The 22,152-nt window shown below is 57.4% G+C and overlaps 3 protein-coding genes across 8 annotated transcripts; all 3 read left to right on the forward strand.

Moving 5' to 3' along the window:
* Positions 1 to 607: 607 nt before the first annotated feature.
* SYT5 (synaptotagmin 5) lies at positions 608 to 7,313 on the forward strand. 5 transcript variants are annotated; one of them, XM_042918744.1, is made up of 9 exons: positions 608 to 738; positions 1,782 to 1,905; positions 2,462 to 2,634; positions 4,220 to 4,339; positions 4,453 to 4,620; positions 4,987 to 5,154; positions 5,430 to 5,547; positions 5,831 to 5,964; positions 6,721 to 7,313. In XM_042918744.1, the coding sequence occupies exons 2-9, from the start codon at positions 1,827 to 1,829 to the stop codon at positions 6,919 to 6,921; spliced, it is 1,161 nt and encodes a 386-aa protein (XP_042774678.1). In that variant the 5' UTR covers positions 608 to 738; positions 1,782 to 1,826; the 3' UTR covers positions 6,922 to 7,313. The 5 variants fall into 5 exon arrangements, with proteins under 5 accessions (XP_042774678.1, XP_042774680.1, XP_042774681.1 ...); XM_042918746.1 differs by lacking the exon at positions 608 to 738 and adding an exon at positions 1,335 to 1,533; XM_042918747.1 differs by lacking the exon at positions 608 to 738 and adding an exon at positions 1,335 to 1,533 and having other exon boundaries at positions 1,803 to 1,905.
* A 4,200-nt stretch (positions 7,314 to 11,513) lies between these two features.
* On the forward strand, positions 11,514 to 17,902 carry DNAAF3 (dynein axonemal assembly factor 3). 2 transcript variants are annotated; one of them, XM_042918604.1, is made up of 12 exons: positions 11,514 to 11,604; positions 11,717 to 11,805; positions 12,108 to 12,250; positions 12,426 to 12,519; positions 14,270 to 14,427; positions 14,700 to 14,882; positions 15,165 to 15,290; positions 15,397 to 15,519; positions 15,717 to 15,855; positions 16,645 to 16,756; positions 16,920 to 16,994; positions 17,079 to 17,902. In XM_042918604.1, exons 2-12 carry the CDS (start codon positions 11,721 to 11,723, stop codon positions 17,575 to 17,577), a joined length of 1,737 nt encoding a protein of 578 aa, XP_042774538.1. In that variant the 5' UTR covers positions 11,514 to 11,604; positions 11,717 to 11,720; the 3' UTR covers positions 17,578 to 17,902. The 2 variants fall into 2 exon arrangements, with proteins under 2 accessions (XP_042774538.1, XP_042774539.1); XM_042918605.1 differs by having other exon boundaries at positions 15,717 to 15,846.
* Positions 17,903 to 18,384: 482 nt separating this feature from the next.
* TNNI3 (troponin I3, cardiac type) lies at positions 18,385 to 21,757 on the forward strand. Its single transcript, XM_042918699.1, has 8 exons — positions 18,385 to 18,562; positions 18,825 to 18,837; positions 18,983 to 19,069; positions 19,473 to 19,514; positions 19,790 to 19,921; positions 20,325 to 20,414; positions 20,963 to 21,139; positions 21,605 to 21,757. Exons 1-8 carry the CDS (start codon positions 18,552 to 18,554, stop codon positions 21,686 to 21,688), a joined length of 636 nt encoding a protein of 211 aa, XP_042774633.1. The 5' UTR covers positions 18,385 to 18,551; the 3' UTR covers positions 21,689 to 21,757.
* The last annotated feature ends 395 nt before the right edge of the window (positions 21,758 to 22,152 follow it).

The following is a 22,152-nucleotide window of genomic DNA, read 5'->3' on the forward strand; positions in this document are numbered from 1 at the left end:
TGCTATAGTGGATTTCGGGGTCTGGAAATAATATTGGGGTGGGAGTGGGGCTGGATTCCTGATGTTTAAGCCCTGAGGTAAATGTCCTAGGGAAGAAGCGAGACCCATAATTTTGCACCTGAAAAAAAAATGTGTTTGGATGGTTGAGTCTCTTAGAGAGGGCTGGAGGTCCACACTGTGTTCCAGCGTCTGTCCGGTTCCTGAAGCCAGGAGCATAGGGGCTTGCTTCCTGGGCCTGGTGCTAGGAGATCCTAGAGGGTGGGGTGATGTCTGGGGCGGATTCACTAGAGACTTTCACGCTGAGTCTTGTGTCTGGATACCTGACTACTTGGGTACTTGGGTCTCCCGAGACAGTCTCTGGGGTCCTAGGACAGGGTATCCTGGTGGGGGTGGGGGTGGACAGAGGGGGCCTAGATGCCAGACAGTTGGACAAGAAAGCAGAAAATCCACTGGGACCAGGGTGAATATCCCTGGGCACCCTGGTGGCTCCTGGCTGGGGGCGGGACAAGGGGAGGGACGGGCTCTCCATCTACCCGAGACCTAATACGCACGCGCGTACACACACACACACACACACACACACACACACACACACACACAGCTCTGCCGCGCCCCCGCCCCACCGGGCTCAGTGATCAGCACCCAGGACAGCGCCACCCGCCCGCGTGCGGGGGCGGGGTCCGGGCGGGGCCAGCGCCTGGGCGTCTCCCGGGAGGGTCCGGTCCAGCCGCTGAGCAGGTAGGAGCCTCTGGGACCCCCTCCTTAAGGCCCCTGTTCATCCTCATCCCTAGAAAGACAGGGCATGTGGCGTGGGGGGACACTAGGGAGGGCCCGACAGGAGTGGGAGGGCTGGAGGCTGAAACGGGGAGACTGCGATTTAGAGACAGGTGTGGAAACAAAGAGCAGAGGGGAGGGAGGAGCAGGCAGGGGGGAGGGTGGGAGACCCCGGGACACAGACCAGACCACAGGCCGAGGGCAAGAGAGACGCGGATAGGGGGGCAGCGAGGGGCCGGTGGGGGAATGGGCAGAAATCGGGAGTGGAGGGAGAGGTGTGGAGGCAGAGACGGTCATGAGGACAGGTGTGAAGACAGCTCGGGATGCGCGGGAGAGACAGACAGGCCGAGACGATGTGCGCCCCCAGCCCACCCCACCCCCGGCGGTGGCAGCAGGTAGCCCCGGCAGGAGCGAGAGAGGCTCGCAGGGCCAGATGTGGAGCGAGGAGCCAGCCGTGGGCGCGGGGAGCGACGGCCGAGGCTGCCCTCTCCCCAAGCTCGCTCCGCCTGGGGTCCGGGGCTGGGGGTCCGGGGCTGGGGTCCTGACCGCGCGAAGAGCGAGCTGGCCGCGCCTGGATTCCGCATCTGTACGTCAGCCCCGCCTGTTGTCTCGGCAACAGCTCGTTGCCAGGGGCAACCGGCATTGCTCCCGCCCCGCCCGAGCCGAGCCACCCGGTGCTCGGGACAACCCAGGTCTCCGGTTCCCACGCCCGCCTTCGCCCACTTCCGGTTCACGCCGGTGGAGTCTGGCACCGAAGGGGTAGAAGTCGGCGGGATTCCTCGGGGGCCTTGGAGGGCGGGGGCATCCCTTTGGGATGGAACTAGGTCCTCGAGCCCACGCCAGCGCCCGCCCTCCATCGCTGAGAGGGCTGACACTACAACCCCCAGCATGCCTCGCGGCTGCTGGCCGATTCCTATGCCGCTGGTCGCCCAGGGTGCCGATGGGAGTTGGAGTTCTTCGTTGTTCGGAAGCGTCAATGAATGCACGGGGTGGGCGTGGGGGGCTAGGGCTCTTGGGTGCCTCCACAGAAAGGACCGTGAGACCCCGCCGCCATGTTCCCGGAGCCCCCAACCCCAGGGCCTCCAGCGCCCGACACGCCTCCGGACTCGAGTCGCATCGGCCATGGCCCTGGTGAGCGAGACTCGGGGCCAGAGTGGAGGGAAAGCCCGGCTAGGATTCTCAGGGGCGGGATTCGGACTGGTGTCCTCGGTTGGCGGACTGGAAAATCCGGGTGGTATTGTAGTTGGAATTCTGGACTTCGAGTGAAACGGAAGAGGGACAGGTTTGCAAGAAAATCGAGAACCAGATCAGAAAGTGTGGAATGGAATGGGATCTTGGATTGTGGATTGGAAGGCCCACCTCTCCCTTCTTTCAAAGATAGGGAAACTGAAGCCAGGGAGGGGCATGGCTTCTAAATGCGTCAGTGGGTCGAGCAGAAATTAGAAAGGGGGTGGAAGAGAAGGTGCAGCAAACAGGCAAGAAAATCTGGACGGTGTCAGCCTAGAATAAGGGCATCAAATCGCTTTATAGGTGAGATCAGTTGGAAGGAAAACACGGGAATAAAATGGAATGGAAATGGCTGGAGGGAAAACCTGGCCAGGATTAAGGCTTGTACATGTAACCCGGACTGAATCAGCCAGCTTGCTTCCTAGGGCCTCACTGAGTGTTGTCTCCATGTCCTCTGCAGTACCCCCCTGGGCCCTGGCCACCATCGTTCTGGTCTCAGCCCTGCTCGTCTTCAGCTGCTGTTTCTGCCTCTACCGGAAGCGTTGTCGCAGGCGGTCGGGCAAGAAGATTCAGGCCCAAGCCCAGGTCCACCTTCAGGAAGTGAAGGAGCTGGGACGGAGTTACATAGACAAGGTGTGGCCTGGCCCAGCCCCTCAGCCCTGCCTCTCCCTGCACCCCCAGCCTCAGTCCGTGCTCTCCCCCCTCCTATGCCCATCTTATTCACTCATGTCCCCTGTGTGTTTAGCCCTAACCGGGATGCTGGGGACCTGGAGATGGGCCAGGGCCGGTCACTGTTCAGGAGAACCAGTCTGGTGGGGAAGTCAGACACTCACACAGACATTCACAATTCAGGGTGTTATGTGCCATATCAGGGGCAGCACAGAGCATACCGGAGTGCAGAAAAACCACCTGATAACCCAGAGAGTCCAAGGAAGCTTCCCAGTAGAGGCGTCTTCTGCGCTGAGACCCAAGGAACACACAGAGTTAGCCGAGAACAGAGAAGGAACAGCATGTGCTGAGGCCTGGAATCCAGATTCTGAGGCATATTTGAGGAACCACGAGTCATTTTTCACTCCGTGCTGGAGCATAGAGTGTAAATATACTGCACTCCAGAGAGAGTGTCTGAAGAGCTCAGTAGTATCCATGTCACAAGGGCAATTGGGAGCCATGGAAGATTTGTGAGCAGGCGAGGAACAGGGTCACGTGGGTGTTGGAATGACTCCTCCGGAACCCACGTGGAGGACACAGTTGAGGCAAGGAAGCCAGGGAGGAGGCTGGTGTGGCTGTCTCGAGGGAATGAAAGAAACATGAGTTGAAAGAGGCCCTTGGAGCGAAAATGAAAGGTAACAGGTGTGAGGGTCTGAGCATTAGGCCTCTGAGTGCAGAGTGAAATGATGCGCACTTGGGAGCCAGGCTGTCCTAGGTTTCCAACCGAGAGGAACCATTCCCCAGCTCTGTGACCTAGGGAAATTCACTGTGAGCCTCAAGTTTGTGGTCTGTAACTCGTGTTTCCCCTCCTCCCTTGTCAACAAATGGCTGTTATCTGTTATAATTATCACCCATGAAGCATGACCTTTAGAGTCCTGGGAGCCAGCCTCCACCCCTCCATCCCTATCCCTTAAGCCAATGATGCCCAAAGACCATCTACATCAGAATCACCTCAGGTGCTTGTGGAAACACAAGTTCTGGCTCTTGCACCGGACCTGCTGAATCAGAACCTCTGAAGTGGGATTTCTCAGGAGAGTTCTGATTCACACTGAATTTTGAAAATTGATGGCTCAGGTTAAGAAGTCTTGTTCCAGTTCGGAATGGCCAGGACAGGCTAAATATACTATTTCTCCTCCATGTTTTTCTGTGGCAACATCACTAGTCAACACGTCAAGTTGGACAGCAACCCTAGTATTCCTTTAGCGTGTGAAGTAGAACCTTCCGCGTCCTTCTTGTAGGCAGCGAGGCACTAGGAGTGCTTGTTCTTCTAGTCTAGGCACGACGCGCGGCAGTGTCCCCATGTCTGTTCTGCCCCATAGCAGACATCATGAATCACGCCTTTACTGTTCCCTGCCTCTGCCGGACATCACTAATCAAACACCGATTCCGCTTGCCCTGCAAGTGCTCAGGTGTAGCCTGAGGGTTCTGTGAGTCTCCCTTGGCTTCTGGGCGTGGAGGATCCCACTGTCAGGGGGAAGAGTTCACCTGCCCTTGCCCCCGGCTCCCTAAGGTGCAGCCGGAAGTGGAGGAGCTGGAGCCAGCACCGTGTGGGCCAGGGTCGCAGGTGGCAGAGAAGCACGAGCTAGGACGACTGCAGTACTCACTCGATTACGATTTCCAGAGTGGACAGGTGGGTGTGGGGGAGGGGCATGGCGTGGAGGGGAGGGTCCGAGGCTTCTAGCCCCTTCTCAGAGGAGGCGCCAAAAAGGAGCCTAAGACTAGAGCCTCCTCGTCACTTTTCAGCTGCTGGTGGGCATCCTGCAAGCCGAGGGCCTGGCAGCCTTGGACCTGGGCGGCTCCTCCGACCCCTATGTGCGTGTCTACCTGCTGCCAGACAAGCGGCGGCGGCATGAGACCAAGGTGCATCGGCAGACGCTCAACCCACACTTTGGGGAGAACTTTGCGTTCAAGGTGAGCTCCTGGCCTCCGTGCCCCCGGCTTGGTAACCTGCGCCCCCCCCCCCCGCACCCCCGTACCTGGAATCCTGGGGACCGACCGCTTCAAGCTCTTCCTGTTGGCAGCCACCAGCTCTGGAGACTGTGACACTGGACCCTGGGTTGCCCTTGTGGGGCACTGCTGACCCCTGGGCTGTGCCTTGGGTCCTTGGGCTGTCCCATTTGGGTTCCACAGACTTCCCCACACCGGTCCCCTTGAACCCTTGCTGCCCGCCCCCCCCCCCCCGCCGTGTTCTACCTGGACGTGCTGCGCCCCACTTCCTGTCTGTCTGACTTCCTACTCTCCACCCTGTGCTCTTTTCTCTGTGGCCCCCTCACCTAGGTCCCCTACGTGGAGCTGGGGGGCAGGGTACTGGTCATGGCGGTGTACGACTTCGACCGCTTCTCCCGCAACGATGCCATTGGGGAGGTGCGGGTCCCCATGAGTTCCGTCGACTTGGGGCGGCCGGTGCTGGCCTGGCGAGAGCTGCAGGCAGCTCCTCGGGAGGAGGTGAGCAGGCGTGGCCACGCCCCCACGGCTGGGCCCGCCCACTGCGAGCCCGGGCCAATCAGATCACAGGCTTCTTGGACCGTCGGGGCTCTAGCCATTGCACCTGCCGCAAAGGGCTAGACCCGGGGGCTCTCCTGGTACAACCTCTCCACTCCTTGGGTTGTGCCTCTGTGGTCTTAACTCCACTCTAAGGGGAGGGGGAGGGTCAAGAAAGGTCCGAGAGGGGATGGATGGGAAGCAGGAGCTCCGGCGATGGGTCCTCCTCTGTCTTTTAGCAGGAGAAACTAGGTGATATCTGCTTCTCCCTCCGCTATGTCCCTACGGCCGGGAAACTCACCGTCATCGTCCTGGAGGCTAAGAACCTGAAGAAGATGGACGTAGGGGGGCTCTCCGGTGTGTGGGAAGCAAGGAAATGATCTCGGTGGTGGCGCGGAGCCTCAGTAGCACAGGATCTGGCTGTTTTCTGGGTCCTGAGGGTCCCTTGGGGGACGGGGAGGCCCAGACTGCCATGGAGGATATAGATTTGCTTTGGTCAGAGAGAGAGAGAGAGAGTGAGAGAGAGAGAGAGAGGCGTGAGGGGTGCGCAGAGGGTGTGCTGTTCCGAAGACTCTCATGCCCCCTTAACACGATCCCCTGGACTTGACAGTGGGGCCGTAAGACTCCTTTCTCTCCCCAGATCCATATGTCAAGGTCCACCTGCTTCAAGGCGGCAAAAAGGTGCGGAAGAAGAAAACGACCATCAAGAAGAACACTCTGAACCCCTATTACAATGAGGCCTTCAGTTTCGAGGTGCCCTGTGACCAGGTGCAGGTGAGCTCAGGCTGCCCAAAGCCTCTGTCAAAACAGCCCTTCCCCCAGGGTCCCGGGCCATTAGAAACCCCTATTGCTAGGGGAAGGGAGACTCCTTAGCAACTTCCAGGTCCTGGGGGCCTGAGGTTGTGTTTCCAGTCTCAGTTTCCTCCTATGAGCGTCAGGGCGCCCCAACCCCAGACAAGACCAGGATGTCCCGCCCCCAAGCAAGACCAGGATGCCCCGCCCCCAAGCGAGACCAGGATGCCCCGCCCCCAAGGAGGACCAGGATGCCCCACCCCCAAGCAAGACCAGGATGCCCCGCCCCCAAGCAAGACCAGGATGCCCCGCCCCCAAGCAAGACCAGGATGCCCCGCCCCCTCAGGAGTAATGGGTACTAAGAAAAAGAGCTATCCCCACAGCACTCTTTAGCTGGACCCAGGCCTGGCCACTGCACGCATTTAAGAGCCCTCCAGGTCTGTCCCCCTTCGGAGGCTGTTCCCTGAGGAGGTACTTAGGATTTATGTCCTTTGAAAGCTGATTCCAGAGGAAGAAAGCATCCAGACCATCACTCGAACAGAGGCTGTCCACCCCCTCACCTCCCACCACATCCCCCGTCTGAGTCCCCTGAGAGGTCTTAGCCCAGGGCGCTAACAAGTCCCCTGGAACTCTGGTTGCTAGGGAGAGGGTCTCCTGAGCCATGGTACCCCAGGTCCGCCCCGCCAAGCCTCCTTCCTGAACTCTCCTCTCTCTTCCCCTTGCCCTTCCTGTGTGCAGAAGGTCCAGGTGGAGCTGACCGTGCTGGACTATGACAAGCTGGGCAAGAACGAGGCCATCGGGAGGGTAGCGGTAGGGGCGGCGGCAGGGGGAGCCGGCCTGCGGCACTGGGCAGACATGCTGGCCAGCCCCCGGCGGCCCATTGCCCAGTGGCACTCCCTGCGGCCCCCCGACCGAGCGAGGCCGCTGCCTGCACCCTGATCCCCAACTCAAGCCCCTTGCCAAGCCCGGACTCGGCCCGTGACCTCAGACTCCTGGCCAAAGCCAGGCCCGGGTCTGCCTTTAAGCCTTCTCTGACCGCTCGCCACCCCCACTCCGCCCAACCTGACACGGTCCTGCCGTCCCATCCCCCATCATACCAGTCGTGGTAATTGCCAACTCTCCCACCAAGCACATACCCAGAAGCCCCAGGGACCCCTGGGGGAGGGGAGCCATCTGGTCTCCCCCACCCCCAGGGTCCCACGCTCTGCTTTGACAATCAGTGACCCAGCCTACTACCCCCCTCGCTCCCAAGTGCCCCTCTTCCTGCACAGGATCACCCGCTCCTGTCCCTAGTCGGATTCCTGCACTGCTCCAGGACCAAATAAATACTCAGCAACTTTGGTGGCTTGACCTAATGCTCACCGATGGGGGCTGGGCAGGGGCAGGGCTGGCAAGAGGGTGGGATCGCACAAGGGCAAGGATAGGGCTGCCCATCCTGGAAACACACTGAGGGAAACGGGCCCACCCACCCACCATCCACCACTTACTCACCCCTCCAAGCCTCAATTTCCTCACCTGAAAAAATTGTGGTAATGACAACACCTACTTTATGCTCGTTGTGAGGAGTCCATGAATCACTTACTTGCTCATGAATTTAATCCGCTCCCTCACCCATGACTTAGATAGATTTCCATGCCCATATTTCCCTCCCTTCCTTTCTTTCTTCCGTTGTTTATCCATTCTATTTTGCATGATGTCTTCAGTGTGGCAGCTTCTGTTGGACGCTGGGAACCCCGAGTTGATGCAAATCCAGACTTTACCTCCAAACGACTTACTCTCATCAAGGAAACAAAGTAGAGACACAGAGTCTGGGAATGAAGTTCCCAGCGACGGGCAGAAAGGACAGAGTTACACAGGGAAAGCCAATGCCTCCAACTACACCCCTGTCTTCCTTCAACAAAGTCTGCCTCCTGATCTGTGTCTAGGAAAGATGATTGTTACATTGGCTTCTCCGTCCTCTTATCCTGGACAGGATTTCAGGTGGTAGACAGAGGTCCATGCAATTTGGTAAGAAAGCGCTCTCTCTCTCTCTCTCTCTCTCTTTAATGTTTATTTATGTTTGAGAGAGGCAGAGACAGAGTTCGAGCAGTTGGGGGAGGGGGGCAGACGGAGAGGGAGACACAGAATCCAAAGCAGGCTCCAGGCTCTGAGCTGTCAGCACAGAGGCCGACGTGGGGCTCGAACCCACGAACCCCAAGATCATGACCTGAGCCAAAGTTGGATGTTCAACCAACTGAGCCACCCAGGTGTCCTGGTAAGAAAGCCCTCTGACCAGCAGGTTAAGTGGAGAATGAGGCAAAAGATTCCCCCATATACTAAAAAAAAAAAGGCAGAGTACTAACTTGCACTGAGCTTCCTGATAGCCAATGGGAAAAGGGAAATCTGATCAGTTACACAGGTTGTGATGTCCATGCGATTTAACAAATTTCTCCTTTTTTCTTTTTTTAAATGTTTTTATTTATTTTTGAGAGAGAGAGAGAACACGAGTGGGGGAGAGGCAGAGAGAGAGGGAGACACAGAATCTGAAGGAGGCTCCAGGCTCTGAGCTGTCAGTACAGAGCCCGACATGGGGCTCGAACTCACAAGCTGTGAGATCATGAACTGAGCCAAAGTCAGATGCCTAACTGAGCCACCCAGGTGCCCCGTTAAGCGATTTAACAAATTTCTTTTTAAAATGCAATAATTTCGTATGTGTGAGTGAGTTAGGGGACATCTTAATGAAAACAGCATTATGCATTACTATTATCACTATTACTGCTACTGCCGGTAACAATAATCCTCACAGCCATCACGTGAAATGGACGTGATTATTATTCCCAGTCGACAAATAAGGAAACTGGGCTTCAGAGAAGTAGCATGACCTCTGAGGATCATACAGCCAGAAAGTCTGTCTCTAAGTCCTGGCATCGAATCTGCTCTGAGTTAGAGTCCCTGGTTCCACGTCTCAACAAGAAAGCCGACAAATGAGAAGAACAAAATCATTACAAATGGTGATCCGTGTGGGCAGTAAGCTAGTGAGGGCCGAGATGATTTAGAAAGGGCAGTCAGTGGGGCGCCTGGGTGGCTCAGTCGGTTGGGCGTCCGACTTCAGCTCAGGTCACGATCTCGCGGTTCGCAAGTTCGAGCCCCGCATCGGGCGCTGGGCTGATGGCTCAGAGCCTGGAGCCTGCTTCCGATTCTGTGTCTCCCTCTCTCTCTGCCCCTCCCCCGTTCATGCTGTGTTTCTTTCTGTCTCAAAAATAAATACACGTTAAAAAAAATAAAAAAAAAAAAAAAGAAAGGGCAGTCAGGGACAGCTTTCCTGAAGAGGTAATGTTTGGGCTGTGTTGTGAACGACAAGAAGGAATGAGGCTCGCAAAGATGAGGGGGGACGTATAATGGAATACTATTCAGTCATAAGAAGGAGTTTTTATGCTGATTCATGCTACAGCTTAATGCACCTTGAGAGCGTGATTGTAAGTGAAAGAAGTCAGACACAAAAGGCCACTTAGTGTATGATTCCATCTGTGTAAAATATCCAGAAGAGGCAAATCCAAAGGCAGGGGGGAAGTAGATTCGTGGTTTGCAGGGACTAGGGAGAGGGAGAAATGGGGAGAGACTGGTTAATGAGCACAGGGTGATGAGAAAGTTCTGGAGCTGGCTAGTGGTGATGGTTGCACAGTATTGTGAATATCTTAAGTGTCATTCAACTTTATGTTGGGTGTACTTTACCACAATAAAATAAAGATGAAGGGGAAGAGAATCCCAGGCAGAAGGAACCCTAAGTTGCAAAGGCCCTGGGGCAAGAGCAGGTTTGGTATGTTCTCAAAAGAGCCAGGAGGCCAGTGAGTCCCGCAGGGACTGCTGAGACCCAGCTTCACTCCCTAGTGCCCAGAACTGTCCTTGGATGGCAGGTGGACCCCCTTCAATCCCTGACACCACAGCCAGCTGCATGTTACCATTCCCAATTTACAGAGCAGAAAACTGAGGCACAGAAAGGGTGACTGACTTACCTCAGGTCGTGGAGCTGGAGAGCCAGGCTCCTTGGGTGTTGCAAACCATGCTGGGTGCTGGGGCTGGGCTGGAGACCTGCCTCACTCAAGTCCTGCCCTTGTGGAACTCAAAGGCAGGTTAAGTCACCTGGTCGAGGTCTCTCAGCCAGCAGGTGATGGCAAGATGTAAAGCCAGGCGTGTCTGACACCCAAAGCCATATTCTCCAGCATCCTACCATTGGGTTCCCTGAATATAAAGTACTGGGAGTCACAGGGTATAGACTGTTGTGGCCATTCTGTTGGGAAGGGAAGGCAAGAGAGAACTCAGAGAAAGATCCCCTGCTGGAGTTGGACATTTTGGGGGTCGGGGAGGAGGGAATTGGTGTAGCAGAGGGAAATACGCAAAGGATTCAGACGTGGAGGCCAGAGAAGACTTGGTGTGCCTCCCATGGTGTGCTGTTACCAATTTTATGAAGCCCTGCTGTGTAGTCTGCCTATTTCCATGGTGTAAATACTCCCACCACGGCTGATTTCAAGCCATCAATGTGAAGTCACTGAATACGAAGCCGAGAAGAGAGGCCTGTTAGCATGCCATCATGCAGTAATATAGTATTTCCCAGGGTCAGGATGAAGGTTCCCAAATCTAAGACGAAGCCGACAAAACAAAACCATCAGCAATCAAGATAAATAGCATTTCAATACAATATTTTTGAAAGATTAAAATTAATCCAAAAAAAAAGAAATCCACGTTGGATAAAATATAAAATTCTTATTTGTTTTTAGAAAGTTTTTAATGTGTATTTATTTTTGAGAGAGAGAGAGAGAGAGAGCATGAGCCAGGGAGGGGAGAGAGAGAAGGGGACAGAGGATCTGAAGCAGTCTCTGTGCCAATAGCCAGATGTGGGGCTTGAATTCACAAACGGTGATATCACGACCTGAGCTGAAGTCAGATGCTTAACCCACTGATCCACCCAGGGGCCCCTGTATTACCTTTATTGTAATGTAATGCATTTAATTGGAATTTAATTTTAGTAATTAGTAATGACTGTATGTAACACATATCCTGAAACTTGAACAACCAGGGGCCAGCACTAGCTAGACCAAGCACTTTGCTGTTTCCCGCCTGTTGAGAAGCCCTGGATGGTAGAACCACGAGGAGAAAGGGACAGGGGACACAGAGGTCTAGGCTGCCTCACTTTAATTCGAATTAATCAAGATTCTATTCCTGTTCTGTGTCAATTTGAATCTGCCTACACCTCCCCCATCCCAGATGTGTGGATCGCCCCAGGCCCCGCCCCAGCCTCTCCTGGCCCCGCCCCAGCCTCTCCTGGCTCCGCCCCAGCCTCTCCTGCCCCGCCCCAGTCTCTCTTGGCCCCGCCCCTTCTCCTCCAGGGCCGTCGTCATGACAACCGCGTCCCTACGCCTTCCGCTCCCGCAAGCCCTCCCATTGGCCAAAAGTTCGCAGCGTGCTCGTCCCGCTCACTCTCATTGGTCAGTTGATCGCGCCGGTGCCAACCCGCGTACTCTCATTGGGTGATTGGTCGAAAAGGAAGGGGGCGAGAGGTAGTAGTGTGTAGTGGGTGCAGAACTGCAGCAGCGCAGCACCGAGCAGGGAGGGAGGGGGCGACCCGGAGTCTTTGAAAGGATAGAGGTGAGGGGATGTCACATGGAGGAGAGGGACGAGAAATGAGGGGCGGTGACAGGGGAATGGGTGGGTGAGGCAGAGACGATGTTTGGGGACTCCCAGGATGTCTGTCCTGCAGGGCGATGACCACACCGGCAGGCTCTGGCACAGGCTTCGGCTCCGTGTCCTGGTGGGGCTTGTCCCCAGCGCTGGACCTGCAGGCTGAGAGTGAGTCCCTTCGCGCCCCCCCCCCCCCCCCCCCAAGGACCACATCTGACCCGGCGGTTGCCTTCCCAGCCCGGCAGGCGGCGCGCAAACGTTCTCTGAGGCTCCAACGGCGGCGCCGCCCTTCACTGGGCGTCCCAAATGGCCTTTGCGGACTACGATTCCCAGAATGCTTAGAGGCACAGCTCCCTCGGGAACCTAGGCCAGGCGTGCGAGTCCTGCTGGGAGTTGTAGTCCATCGTTCTGGGGCGGCTGCAGGGGGAGGCTCTCCAGGCCTCCAACCCGAGCCTGTGTCATCTTACTAGGTCCTCCTGTGGACCCAGATTTGCGGGAGGATACAGAGCACACGACCCCCGAGCTAGATGTACTGCTGGTGGGATCCGTGGATGGGCGGCACCTGCTTCGGACTCTGGCCCGCGCAGCTCTCTGGCCTCGCAGGAGGTTACATGTGAGCCGGGATTGTGGGGTGGGTGGCGAGAGGAGAATGAAGGTGAGTGCCCAGACTCCTGTGTTTGAAGGAAGCCAGTGTACAGGATGTCTGGGTCCTGTGGAGGGACGAGGATTGTGGCTCCCGCTCCTGGGTATCCTAGGAGCCGGGGAATCATTTCACCCTGTCTTTCCAGTTCTATGTGCTTGAGAATAATCTGGAAGCTGTGGCCCGACACATGCTGATCTTCAGCCTAGCCTTGGAGGAACCTGAGAAGATGGGGCTGCAAGGTCAGTTACAAGGACCCAGACATTCTGGCCCCCAGTGGCTCTTCCCCACCCCGCAGGGATTCTGGCATTTCAATGGTGCAATTACACCTTTGGATCACAGTTGCCTGTTCTATTACTCGCTCATTCATTTGATAGTCTCAGAGCCTCAGCTTTACCCACCTGTACAATGGGGCTAAATATACCACCTCCTAGAGCCATTGAAAGAATTCCGGGAGAAAATCCGCATAAACTCTCTGTATGGTGCATGACACAGGATAACCATTGAAACCCTCCTACCACAGGAGAAGTCCAAAAGAGATCAAAGGACTTCTTAAGAGGTAGTGAATCTCCCAGATGTGGGGAAGGTTTGGCTGAGCTCAGCCAGAGCCTCCCATGGGCCTGAGTCTTCTCAGTTAGAGACATGAATCCCAGAGAGTCTGCCTGGAGGAGGCAGCCTTGGAAGTGAGATTGAAGGGGGGAGGAGGATTTGGGTGGGGAGGCAGAAAGGATAATTTCTCAGTAACAACGACTTCGACTTAGTACCTAGAGCAAAGTCTGGACTGAGACAATCTGTTCAAATCCCAGCTCCAGGGGCACCTGGGTGGCTCAGTCGGTTAAGTGTCCAACTTCAGCTCAGATCATGATCTCACAGTCCATGGGTTCAAGCCCCGCATCTGGCTCTGTGCTGACACCTCAGAGCCTGGAGCCTGCTTTGGATTCTGTGTCTCCCTCTCTCTCTGCCCCTCCCCTGCTCACACTCTGTCTCTCCCTCTAAAAAATAAACATAGAAAAAAATTATTAAAAAAAAAAAATCCCAGCTCTGTTTCCTGAGTGGCCTGGGGCTAGTCTCTGCCCCTTTCTGGGCCTCAGTTTCTACACTGATGCAATGAGGATCCTAGAAATTCTTTCCCCATAGAATTCTTGTGAGGATTTAAAAAAAAAAAAATGTATATCTCCTGGCTTGTCATATATGACTTTGTTGTCATACTTATGGATGGTACTTGTCGCTAACAGCCCAGAGCCTTCAGAATACAGTGCACACATTTCACAATGCACCTTGTAGAAGGTTCTGAAGCTAGAACTAATCTAATCTAACTTAAGGTATATAGTTCTCTATTATAAGATTCTTAAACAATTCATATATTGATATAGATGCATTGATACGGATGTATATGTGTGTCCAACTAAAGGCATACCGTTCTCTTATAAGATTCCTCACTAGGGGCGCCTGGGTGGTTGAGTCGGTTAAGCCTCTGACTCTTGATTTTGGCTCAGGTCATGACCTCCCGGTCGTGAGATGGAACCCTTGGGTCGGGCTCTGTGCCGGCTGTGAATCCTGCTTAAGATTCTCTCTTCCTCTGCCCCTCCCACGCTCGCTCTCTCAAAAATAAACAAATAAAAACCTTAAAAGAAAAAGATTCCTACTAAAATGGAACAATTTGACGCTATGGTATTTTAACATGCATAAGTCTCCATTTCCATCTCTCTATATAACCTTTTCTTCTTTAAGGGGAGGAAAATTTAAACATGACATTCAGGACTGGGCTCACCTGGAGGGCGGGGAAGACTAGGGGACCCAGATTAGGTCTAAGTAATTCTTCCCGTTTGAGGGATGGATGGGGGGGGGGGGGAGGTCTGCCAGTGTCCCTTAGGCATGTGTGACTATAAAATAATGAGATTGCCCTACAGAAGGTATGCGTCATCCACACGGGTCTCATTTCTGGGTTCACTCCTCTGCTGTCCCCGCTAATCCAGCCCCACCTTTCCCCAGAGAGGAGCGAGACCTTCCTGGAGGTGTGGGGGAACGCGTTGCTGCGCCCCCAGGTGGCCGCCTTCGTGAGCGCGCAGGCCGACCGCCTGGCGCGCCTGGTCCCGGAGCCCCACCGCCTGGCGGAGCAGCTGCCCTGGCTCAGCCTGAGCGCCCTCAAGGTGGCGTCACCGCCCAGGATCCGGACGGCCACGGGAACAATGCACTTGGGCGATCCAAAAGGGTTTTCGTAAATGGAAGTCGAACCCCAGCTCCCCGGCGCCCACTGTGGCATGTGCGCTAGGGGGGTACTCTCAGAAATTCGGTTTCTTCGTCTGAGAAATGGGAGACTCATTCCCACGCCCCGGGATGGCAGGGAGGGTAAAGCGGGAGGAAGCGCTCTCGCTGCAGCCGCCTCTCCATCGCTCTCTCCCCACGCGTGCTGGCCGTGCAGTTCCGCGAGCGCGACGCGCTGGAGGCTGTGTTCCGCTTCTGGGCCGGCGGGGAGAAGGGTCCTGAGGTCTTCCCCATGAGCCGCCTCTGGGACTCCAGGCTGCGTCACTACCTGGGCTCCCGTTACGACGCCCGGCGCGGTGTCAGCGACTGGGATTTGCACATGAAGCTGCACGACCGCGGGGTGAGGGGCCTGGGAGGAGGGGCTGGGGGCTTAGACTTCTGGGTCTGAGGGAGGAGGGGCTGATTCCCGGGTCCGGGGGAGGAAGGGCTGGGGGCCTGATTCCTGGGTCTGAGGGAGGAGGGGCTGAAGGTCCGGACTCCTGGGTCCGAGGGAGGAGGGACTGGCAGTCTGGTCTCTGAGGGAGGAGGGTCTGGGGGCCTGGACTCCTGGGTCCGAGGGAGGACGCTGGGGAGCCATATGCCAGATTTACTTAGGCTTCTGTTCATTCCTCTCCCTACCCAGGCCCGAGTCATCCACACTCGCGAGTTCCGGCGTTGGAGGGACACAGGCGTCGCCTTTGAACTCAGAGACTCCAGCGCCTACCACGTGCCCAACCGGACCCTTGCGTCTGGCCGCCTCCTGAGCTATGTGAGTGTCTACCTCCCTGCCCTGGCCGATCCTTTTTTTCTGGGACATATGAACCGGCGTCTTGGACGTTGACCCTACCTGCCTCTTCGCTCCTTGCTTTCTCAAGCACGGGGAGCGTGTCGCTACTCGCGGGTACTGGGGGGACATTGCCACGGGACCATTCGTGGCCTTTGGCATCGAAGCGGACGATGAGAGCCTCCTGCGGACCAGCAACGGACAGCCAGTCAAGGTGGGCGCCTGGAGGTGCTGGGTTCTGGGAGAGGGTTTTCGAGGCCCCGCCCCCCCCCATACTTTCTCAGCCCAGTCTGGAAATCCAAACTAACCCGCATCCCATCCGTCACCGCATGCTCGCGCTGGGCGTTGGGGGAGGGGTGCTGTACTCTAGGCCCTGCCGGGTCACCCTGGCCGCGCCCCTTCTCTCCCCAGACTGCGAGTGAGATCACCCAGCACAACGTGACGGAGCTGTTCCGAGAGGTGGCCGCCTGGGGGCGCCCGACAGCCAACCACGGAACCCCTGAGCAGGTGCACGGCGAGGGCCCTGGAAGCCCGGAGCGCGGTAAGCGCGGTAAGCGTGCCAGTCAGCTCACCCTCTTGAAATGCGAGTTGGGTGACACAGTGGGCACATCATCCTCCGGGGAGGAGTGGGACCCGGACCCCCATCCTGGGCTTCGGGTTCCAGGGATTTCGAGTCCAGAGTGTGTACTGATATGGCCTCCAATGCCTGGACAAATGGTCTCTTGTACCTGTGGTTGTCGATTTTTCTCTCTTCTCTTTGTATTTCTCTCCCTTTCCTAAATCCTAACACCATTATTGTCATTCAGATAGAATTATTTTCTTTAAATATAATTTATTGTCGATTTGACTTCCATACAATACCCAGTGCTCATCCCAACAAGTGCCCTCCTCAATGCCCATCACCCACTTTCCCCTCTCCCCCTCCCCCATCAACCCTCAGTTTGTTCTCTGCATTTAAGAGTCTCTTATGGTTTGCCCATTCTGATAGAATTCTAATCCTACCTGCAGAAGACTAAGAGACGAGAACATTCTAACAAGGTGCTGTGTCCCAGCTCACTTTTGGAGAGACCCCGCCCCCCCCACCTCAGTTCCGGTCTGCCTCCTTGTAACCATCCCCCAACCTGGTTCTTCCTGGATGTCCTGTGGCACCAGAAAGGGCCACCCACTCTTGCCCTCTTTTGAGTCTCAGTTGCCTAGTCTGTAAGATGGGTCTCTCTACCTGCTGGGCTGACTTTCCCAGAATTTTCCAGGAAACCACTTGTGAGGAAGGGCTTCAAGACAAGCAAAGAGTGTTATCTCCAAGCTTTGTCTGTTGTCTAACTCTGCGAGTCTTCCCCAGCTGCCCCTTCCCCGGAATTCACCGTTCACTTCCTGCCTCTCGGTTCTGCCCAAACCCTTCACCACAAGAGCTGCTACGAGGGACGGTTCCAGCTTCTCTACGTGGCCTGTGGGTAAGAGGGAGGTTCCCGGACTTCTCTCCCCCAACATCTGCTCCCTTAGGCCCAGGAATCTTGGCCCCCAGACCGTCCTCAATCAGTGGGCAGATCCCCCAGCCCCACTCTTCCCTCGGGACCTGCAAGTCTGAGCCTCAGTCCTCCCCTTTTCTCTGCCCAGGATGGTGCATCTTCTCAGCCCTGACCTCGGGGCTTGCGTGGCTCCCGGAGGACACCTGATCGTGGAATTAGCCCGGTGAGCCGACAGAGGACAGGGCAGGGAACGTCCAGGCTGAGGGCCGTCAGCCAGGACCCCTAACACACCACTTCCTGGTTGCAGGTACCTGGTAGACCTGCGGCAAGAGCAGCTGCAGGGGTTTTCCGCCCGGGTCGGGGAGCTAGCTCAGGCGGCTGGATTCACCCCGCAGAACCAGGACAGGCCCTCTGAGACCTTCGCACGCTTCTACAAGTCCGGGGACTCTGCTTGCCTCCGCAGCCACGCCGCTGTGCAATCCACGACTCCGCCCCCTGGCGCCCTCGTCCCGCCCGCTGTACAATCCGCGACTCCGCCCCCTGGCGCCCTGGTCCCGCCCTCTGTACAATCCGCGACTCCGCCCCCTGACGCCCTGGTCCCGCCCCTTGAGGCAAGGAACCCGCCCCCGGAGGGCCTGACCCAGCCTTCGGAAGGCAAGACCCCACCCTCTGAGCGCCTCAAACTACCCTCAGAGTCTCGGGCTTCACTCTCAGAGGTTCAGGCTCCGCCCACAGGGAGTCAGACCCCAAAACCAGAGAGTCTGCCCCGACTGCCAGATACCCAGCCCCCCATCTCTGACCTCTAGTCAGGTCCCGGAAGTAGAGCCCGCCTGTAGAATACTCAGTTACACTCTCAACATTCTCAATCAGCTTCAGAGGTGTTGCTAGAATTTCAGATTACATTCCTGGGATGCTATAGTCTGTTCTTAGAATTCTAGATGGTTCTCTCACAGTTCTCCATTTCATTCCTGAGCCTCTACACACAGCCTGGCGATCTGGCCCTGAGGCTCGGGCCCTCTGTGTGGTCCCCTTGTCGCCAGAGGTCCTGTTTTAACTGGGGCTTGGGGTGGTCTGCTCTCCAGGGCTAGTCAGCACCCACATGGTCCAAGTAAAGAGAGTGGGGTCCTCTTCTCCGTGTGCCCGTGTAGCTTTCCTGTCCTCAGTCTTGTCTCCAGGGCTGGGGGAGGGGAGGGCCTAGGGTGGTCGAGAGAGGAGACCTAGTTCCAAGTAAACTAGAAGTGGGTTTCTCTGTGCTGTTGCCTGCGAGAGTCTGGGCCACACCTGGATCCTGAAATAAATCAAAATTTATTGAGTGGCTAAGAGGTTTGGGGCAGTGAAACTGACCATAGCTCTCATGGAGACTGCACTTTAGCGTGGAGGTGGAGCCCAGACTCCTGGGTCTGAGGAAGGAAGGGGCTGGGGGCTTGGACTCCTGGGTCTGAGGGAGGAGGGGCTGGGGGCCTGGACTCCTGGGTCTGAGGGAGGAGGGGGCTGGATCCCCAGGCCGCCAAGGTGGAAGGGTGATCCAGCTGGAGCATGGCCCACCCCACCCCTCACGCGCCCCAGTTATCTCGCATCCTGGGCAGGGGGAGGAGGCGGCAGCAGTATATTTAGTCTCGGTGTTCGCCCTTTATCTCAGTGTCCTCCGGGAAGCTTGGGCAGGCCGGAGGAGACCAAAGTCCCGGGGGCCTTCAAGGTCACCCCGGACGCCCCCTTACTGACCCTCCAAGCGCCTCTTGCCCCTTCTCTGCCTCCTGCAAGCCCTGGCCTGAGTCTCAGCATGGCGGACAAGTGAGTGCAGCCTGGTAACCCGGAATCCCAAGGTCCGAGGCGGCGAGAGGTGGGGCGATCTCCCGGGGTCCTGAGAGGTTGAGACCTGCGAGGCTGGGCACACGGCCTGAGAGGGGAGGTGGAGACAGGACTCCCGGGTGTCTGCACGACGGAAGTTTGGGAATCAGACCTTCTAGGACCTGAGGACGGGGGGAACTGTTGGGCTGGCAGGACAGGACACAGGCCCATGTTAACCCCTCGCTCCCGGTCTCTCTTCCTCCAGCAGCGACGATGCGGTGAGAGCAGACGCGGGCGGGAGGCGCCCGGCAAGGGAGGGCGCAGCAGGGCGGGACCTGGGGCGGGAGGCTGCAGCCCCAGGAGACCTTGTGCAGGGGGGCTGGGGAATCCGGCGGTGACGCGGCTCCGTTCCCCCAACCGCAGGCGGGCTGCCCGCCTCCCGCGCCGGCCCCGGTCCGACGCCGGTCCTCCGCTAACTACCGTGCGTACGCCACGGAGCCGCACGCCAAGGTGAGCGCCGAGCTCCACGAGTCTGGGCTCAGAGTCCTAGGAGGCTGTCTGAACCTGGGGAAGGAGGGGCGGGGCTCCGGTAGTGGGCGGAGCCAAGGCGGATGGGGCACCTCGGGGGCGGAGTTTTGCCGAGGGCCTGGCTCGGATTGGTGAAAGCTGCGTATGGGCGGAGTTCCGTTGCCCATGGGAACTGCGATTGCTTAGGGAGTGGGGGGCGGTGCCTAATCAGTCAGAAGTGGGATTGGTGGAGGGACCAAGGGGCGTGGCCTCCGGTAGATTCAGGGCAGGCGTTGGAGGCGGGCCGAATCTGGGCGGGGCTTGATGGAGCGGCCGTGAGGCCCCTCTCACCGCCCGTCTTCGCCTCCCCGCCTTGATTGCTCCTTGCTCCGTCTCACCCCGGCAGAAAAAGTCCAAGATTTCCGCCTCGAGGAAACTGCAGCTGAAGGTGAGGATAGGCCTGGAGAGGGCGCCTCGGTGTCCTCGCGGGGGGCGGGCAGGGCTGGAGAGTCGTGCTTGTATGGATGGGCGTGGCCGTGTGGTGGGTAGCCCCACGAGGGGCGGGGCCTTGGAATGATGGACAGGCCCCGGAGGGGCGTGTCTCCAGAAGACCGTCCTAGCCCGGGACTGGAGGGCCGACTTGGCCGGCGCGGCTTTCCCGGTACCGCACGGCCCTCATGCACTGCCCCGGACGGGCTGCGGTCCCCGGCCTCCCCTCCGCAGACCCTGATGCTGCAGATCGCGAAGCAGGAGCTTGAGCGGGAGGCGGAGGAGCGGCGCGGAGAGAAGGGGCGCGCTCTGAGCACGCGGTGCCAGCCTCTGGAGTTGGCCGGGCTGGGCTTCGCGGAGCTGCAGGTACTCCTCGGAGACTCCGGCCCGGCCCGGGATCCGAGGTTCCTAGTGTCCCGTCCTGCATCCTTGGGACGACTCACAGGTCTAGTCACTATCCCCCACTTCTGCTCGGGACCTTGGGGTCCAGTCTCCCAATCCTTCCCCTCAGGAGTTCAGAAATACGGCCCGCAGCTGCCTACAAGTCCCAAAAGCCAGAGGTTGATTTCTCCAGCCCCGATTCCGTCAGATTCTCGGGACCCCTGGCTCCTAGCACCCTTTGTTCCAACTGCTCCAGAGTCGGGCTTCAAACTACTCCTGCAGGATCAGATGTCCAGGCCCCCAGCCCCTCCTCCCTCAGATTCAGGAATCGGGACACCCTCCCCCCACCCCCCCCAGCACCACCACATACACCACATTCCTTGACCAGGACTTGTGCCGACAACTCCACGCCCGCGTGGACAAAGTGGATGAAGAGAGATACGACGTGGAGGCAAAAGTCACCAAGAACATCACGGAGGTGGGAGGCATTGGGCAGTCTCCTTCCTTCCAGGGTAGGGTGTGGTGCCTGGGGCTGTGGTCTCAGCCTGATCTCTTGCAGCTGCTTGTGGTGGCAGACACCGAGAGACCCGGGTCAGCTCTGTGGGCCTGGCAGACAGGAGCAGAAGAATGAGTATAAAGCGGTTAGGGAAGGCTGTTCCAGGCAGAGGGAACAGCATGCAGCAGCCAGGAGGTGGGAAAACAGAAGACGTGTTCTCGGAAATGTGTCGCCGGAGCGCGGAGGGTTGATGAGCGAGCTCACGCATGGCACAGGGAATTTTGTGGGATGCGTGCACCTGGGCCAGGAAGTGTCAGTGTTTTTCAGAGATGAGGCTGGGCAGATCCGGGAGGGCTGACAGTTCCTGTATGAGGAGCTTGGATGTTTTCCTGAAGGCGGTGGGAGCTGAGCGAGGGAGAGCCTGGATGAGGCCTGGAGGGAGATAGGGAGGTGTAGGGTGCAAGAGTGGGGCTGGGGGAGGGGGGGACCGGAGGAGAGCAAGTCTCCACTCCCCTTATGGCTGCTCCCAGATAGCAGATCTGACCCAGAAGATCTTTGACCTTCGGGGCAAGTTTAAGCGGCCCACCCTGCGGAGGGTGAGGATCTCTGCGGATGCCATGATGCAGGCACTGCTGGGCACTAGGGCTAAGGAGTCCTTAGACCTGCGGGCCCACCTCAAGCAGGTGAAGAAGGAGGACACAGAGAAGGTGAGTGCGGCTAGGGCCAGGAAAGGGGGTGCTCAGAGGAGAGGGTGTGGGGGGAGCACTCCTGGGGCCTAAGCTCAGGACAGATGGTACTTGGGTTATGGGGAGAAGAATCTGGCCAGGGAGCCTCAACAGGCACTGTGGAGAAAGGAAGTAGCAAGGAGTCAAAATGCGCCCGAGGTCTACAACAGGAAGTCCCCACTAGAGAGGAATAGAGAGAAGAATAGAGCACGCGGAGACAAGAAGGGAAGCCAAGGGAAGCCGCAGGGTATAATAGGAAGTAACAAGCAAGCAAGGAGGCCAGAAGTGCCTGAGGGAGACAGGAAAGGGGGGGGGTGGTTTGAAGGGACTGCCTGAGGGGACAAGGAGTGTTCCAGAACCAGATCCCGGGCTGTACATCCCAAGGAGAGGCTGGAGGGTGGGCGGAGCATACTTGAGAGCCCCTCACCTCTGAACCCACTCCTCCAGGAAAACCGGGAGGTGGGAGACTGGCGGAAAAACATCGACGCGCTGAGTGGCATGGAGGGCCGCAAGAAAAAGTTTGAGGGCTGAGCTGGCTGCCCCGCCGCCCTGGCCCTGAAGGCAGAAGGCATCCCTGAGGAATAAAGCTTCTCTCTGAGCTAAGAGTGGCTGCACATCTGCTACCGGGGCGGGGGGCTTTGGTGTGAGGGAGACGGAGAAGCCACACCACACAGCAGGAGCAGGGCCAGGGGCCTTGCGGGCATTCGCAGCTCCTCTGGGAGTGAGACTGGGGGTGCACGGAGATGCCCCGACCAAGGCCCAGAGAGAGACACGCACAGAGACACAGAGAGACTGAGTCACAGGCCCAGAGAGAGCCAGAGACCCAAAGAGAGGGAGACAAGACAGCCATTCCTAGAAAGATCTGCAAAGAAAGGGGAAATGGAGAGGCAGATGTACACAACGAAACACAGAGGCCATGGAAAGAGACAAAAAGAGGGGCCCAAGTAGGGGGAAGGACAGAGACACAGATCCCCCCGGGAAGAGCTAGAAAGACA

Source organism: Panthera leo, chromosome E2 (genome assembly GCF_018350215.1).
Source record: "Panthera leo isolate Ple1 chromosome E2, P.leo_Ple1_pat1.1, whole genome shotgun sequence".
Lineage (NCBI taxonomy): Eukaryota > Metazoa > Chordata > Mammalia > Carnivora > Felidae > Panthera > Panthera leo.

Coding starts and splice junctions, on each gene's coding strand:
- SYT5 (XM_042918744.1), top strand. CDS start 1,827: ATGTTCCCGGAGCCCCCAACCCCAGGGCCTCCAGCGCCCGACACGCCT. Junction 5,155..5,429: donor AGGCAGCTCCTCGGGAGGAG/GTGAGCAGGCGT, acceptor TCTGTCTTTTAG/CAGGAGAAACTAGGTGATAT. Junction 5,965..6,720: donor TGCCCTGTGACCAGGTGCAG/GTGAGCTCAGGC, acceptor TCCTGTGTGCAG/AAGGTCCAGGTGGAGCTGAC.
- DNAAF3 (XM_042918604.1), top strand. CDS start 11,721: ATGACCACACCGGCAGGCTCTGGCACAGGCTTCGGCTCCGTGTCCTGG. Junction 11,806..12,107: donor GCTGGACCTGCAGGCTGAGA/GTGAGTCCCTTC, acceptor TCATCTTACTAG/GTCCTCCTGTGGACCCAGAT. Junction 14,883..15,164: donor TGAAGCTGCACGACCGCGGG/GTGAGGGGCCTG, acceptor CTCCCTACCCAG/GCCCGAGTCATCCACACTCG.
- TNNI3 (XM_042918699.1), top strand. Junction 19,922..20,324: donor TGGGCTTCGCGGAGCTGCAG/GTACTCCTCGGA, acceptor TTCCTTGACCAG/GACTTGTGCCGACAACTCCA. Junction 21,140..21,604: donor AGAAGGAGGACACAGAGAAG/GTGAGTGCGGCT, acceptor CCACTCCTCCAG/GAAAACCGGGAGGTGGGAGA.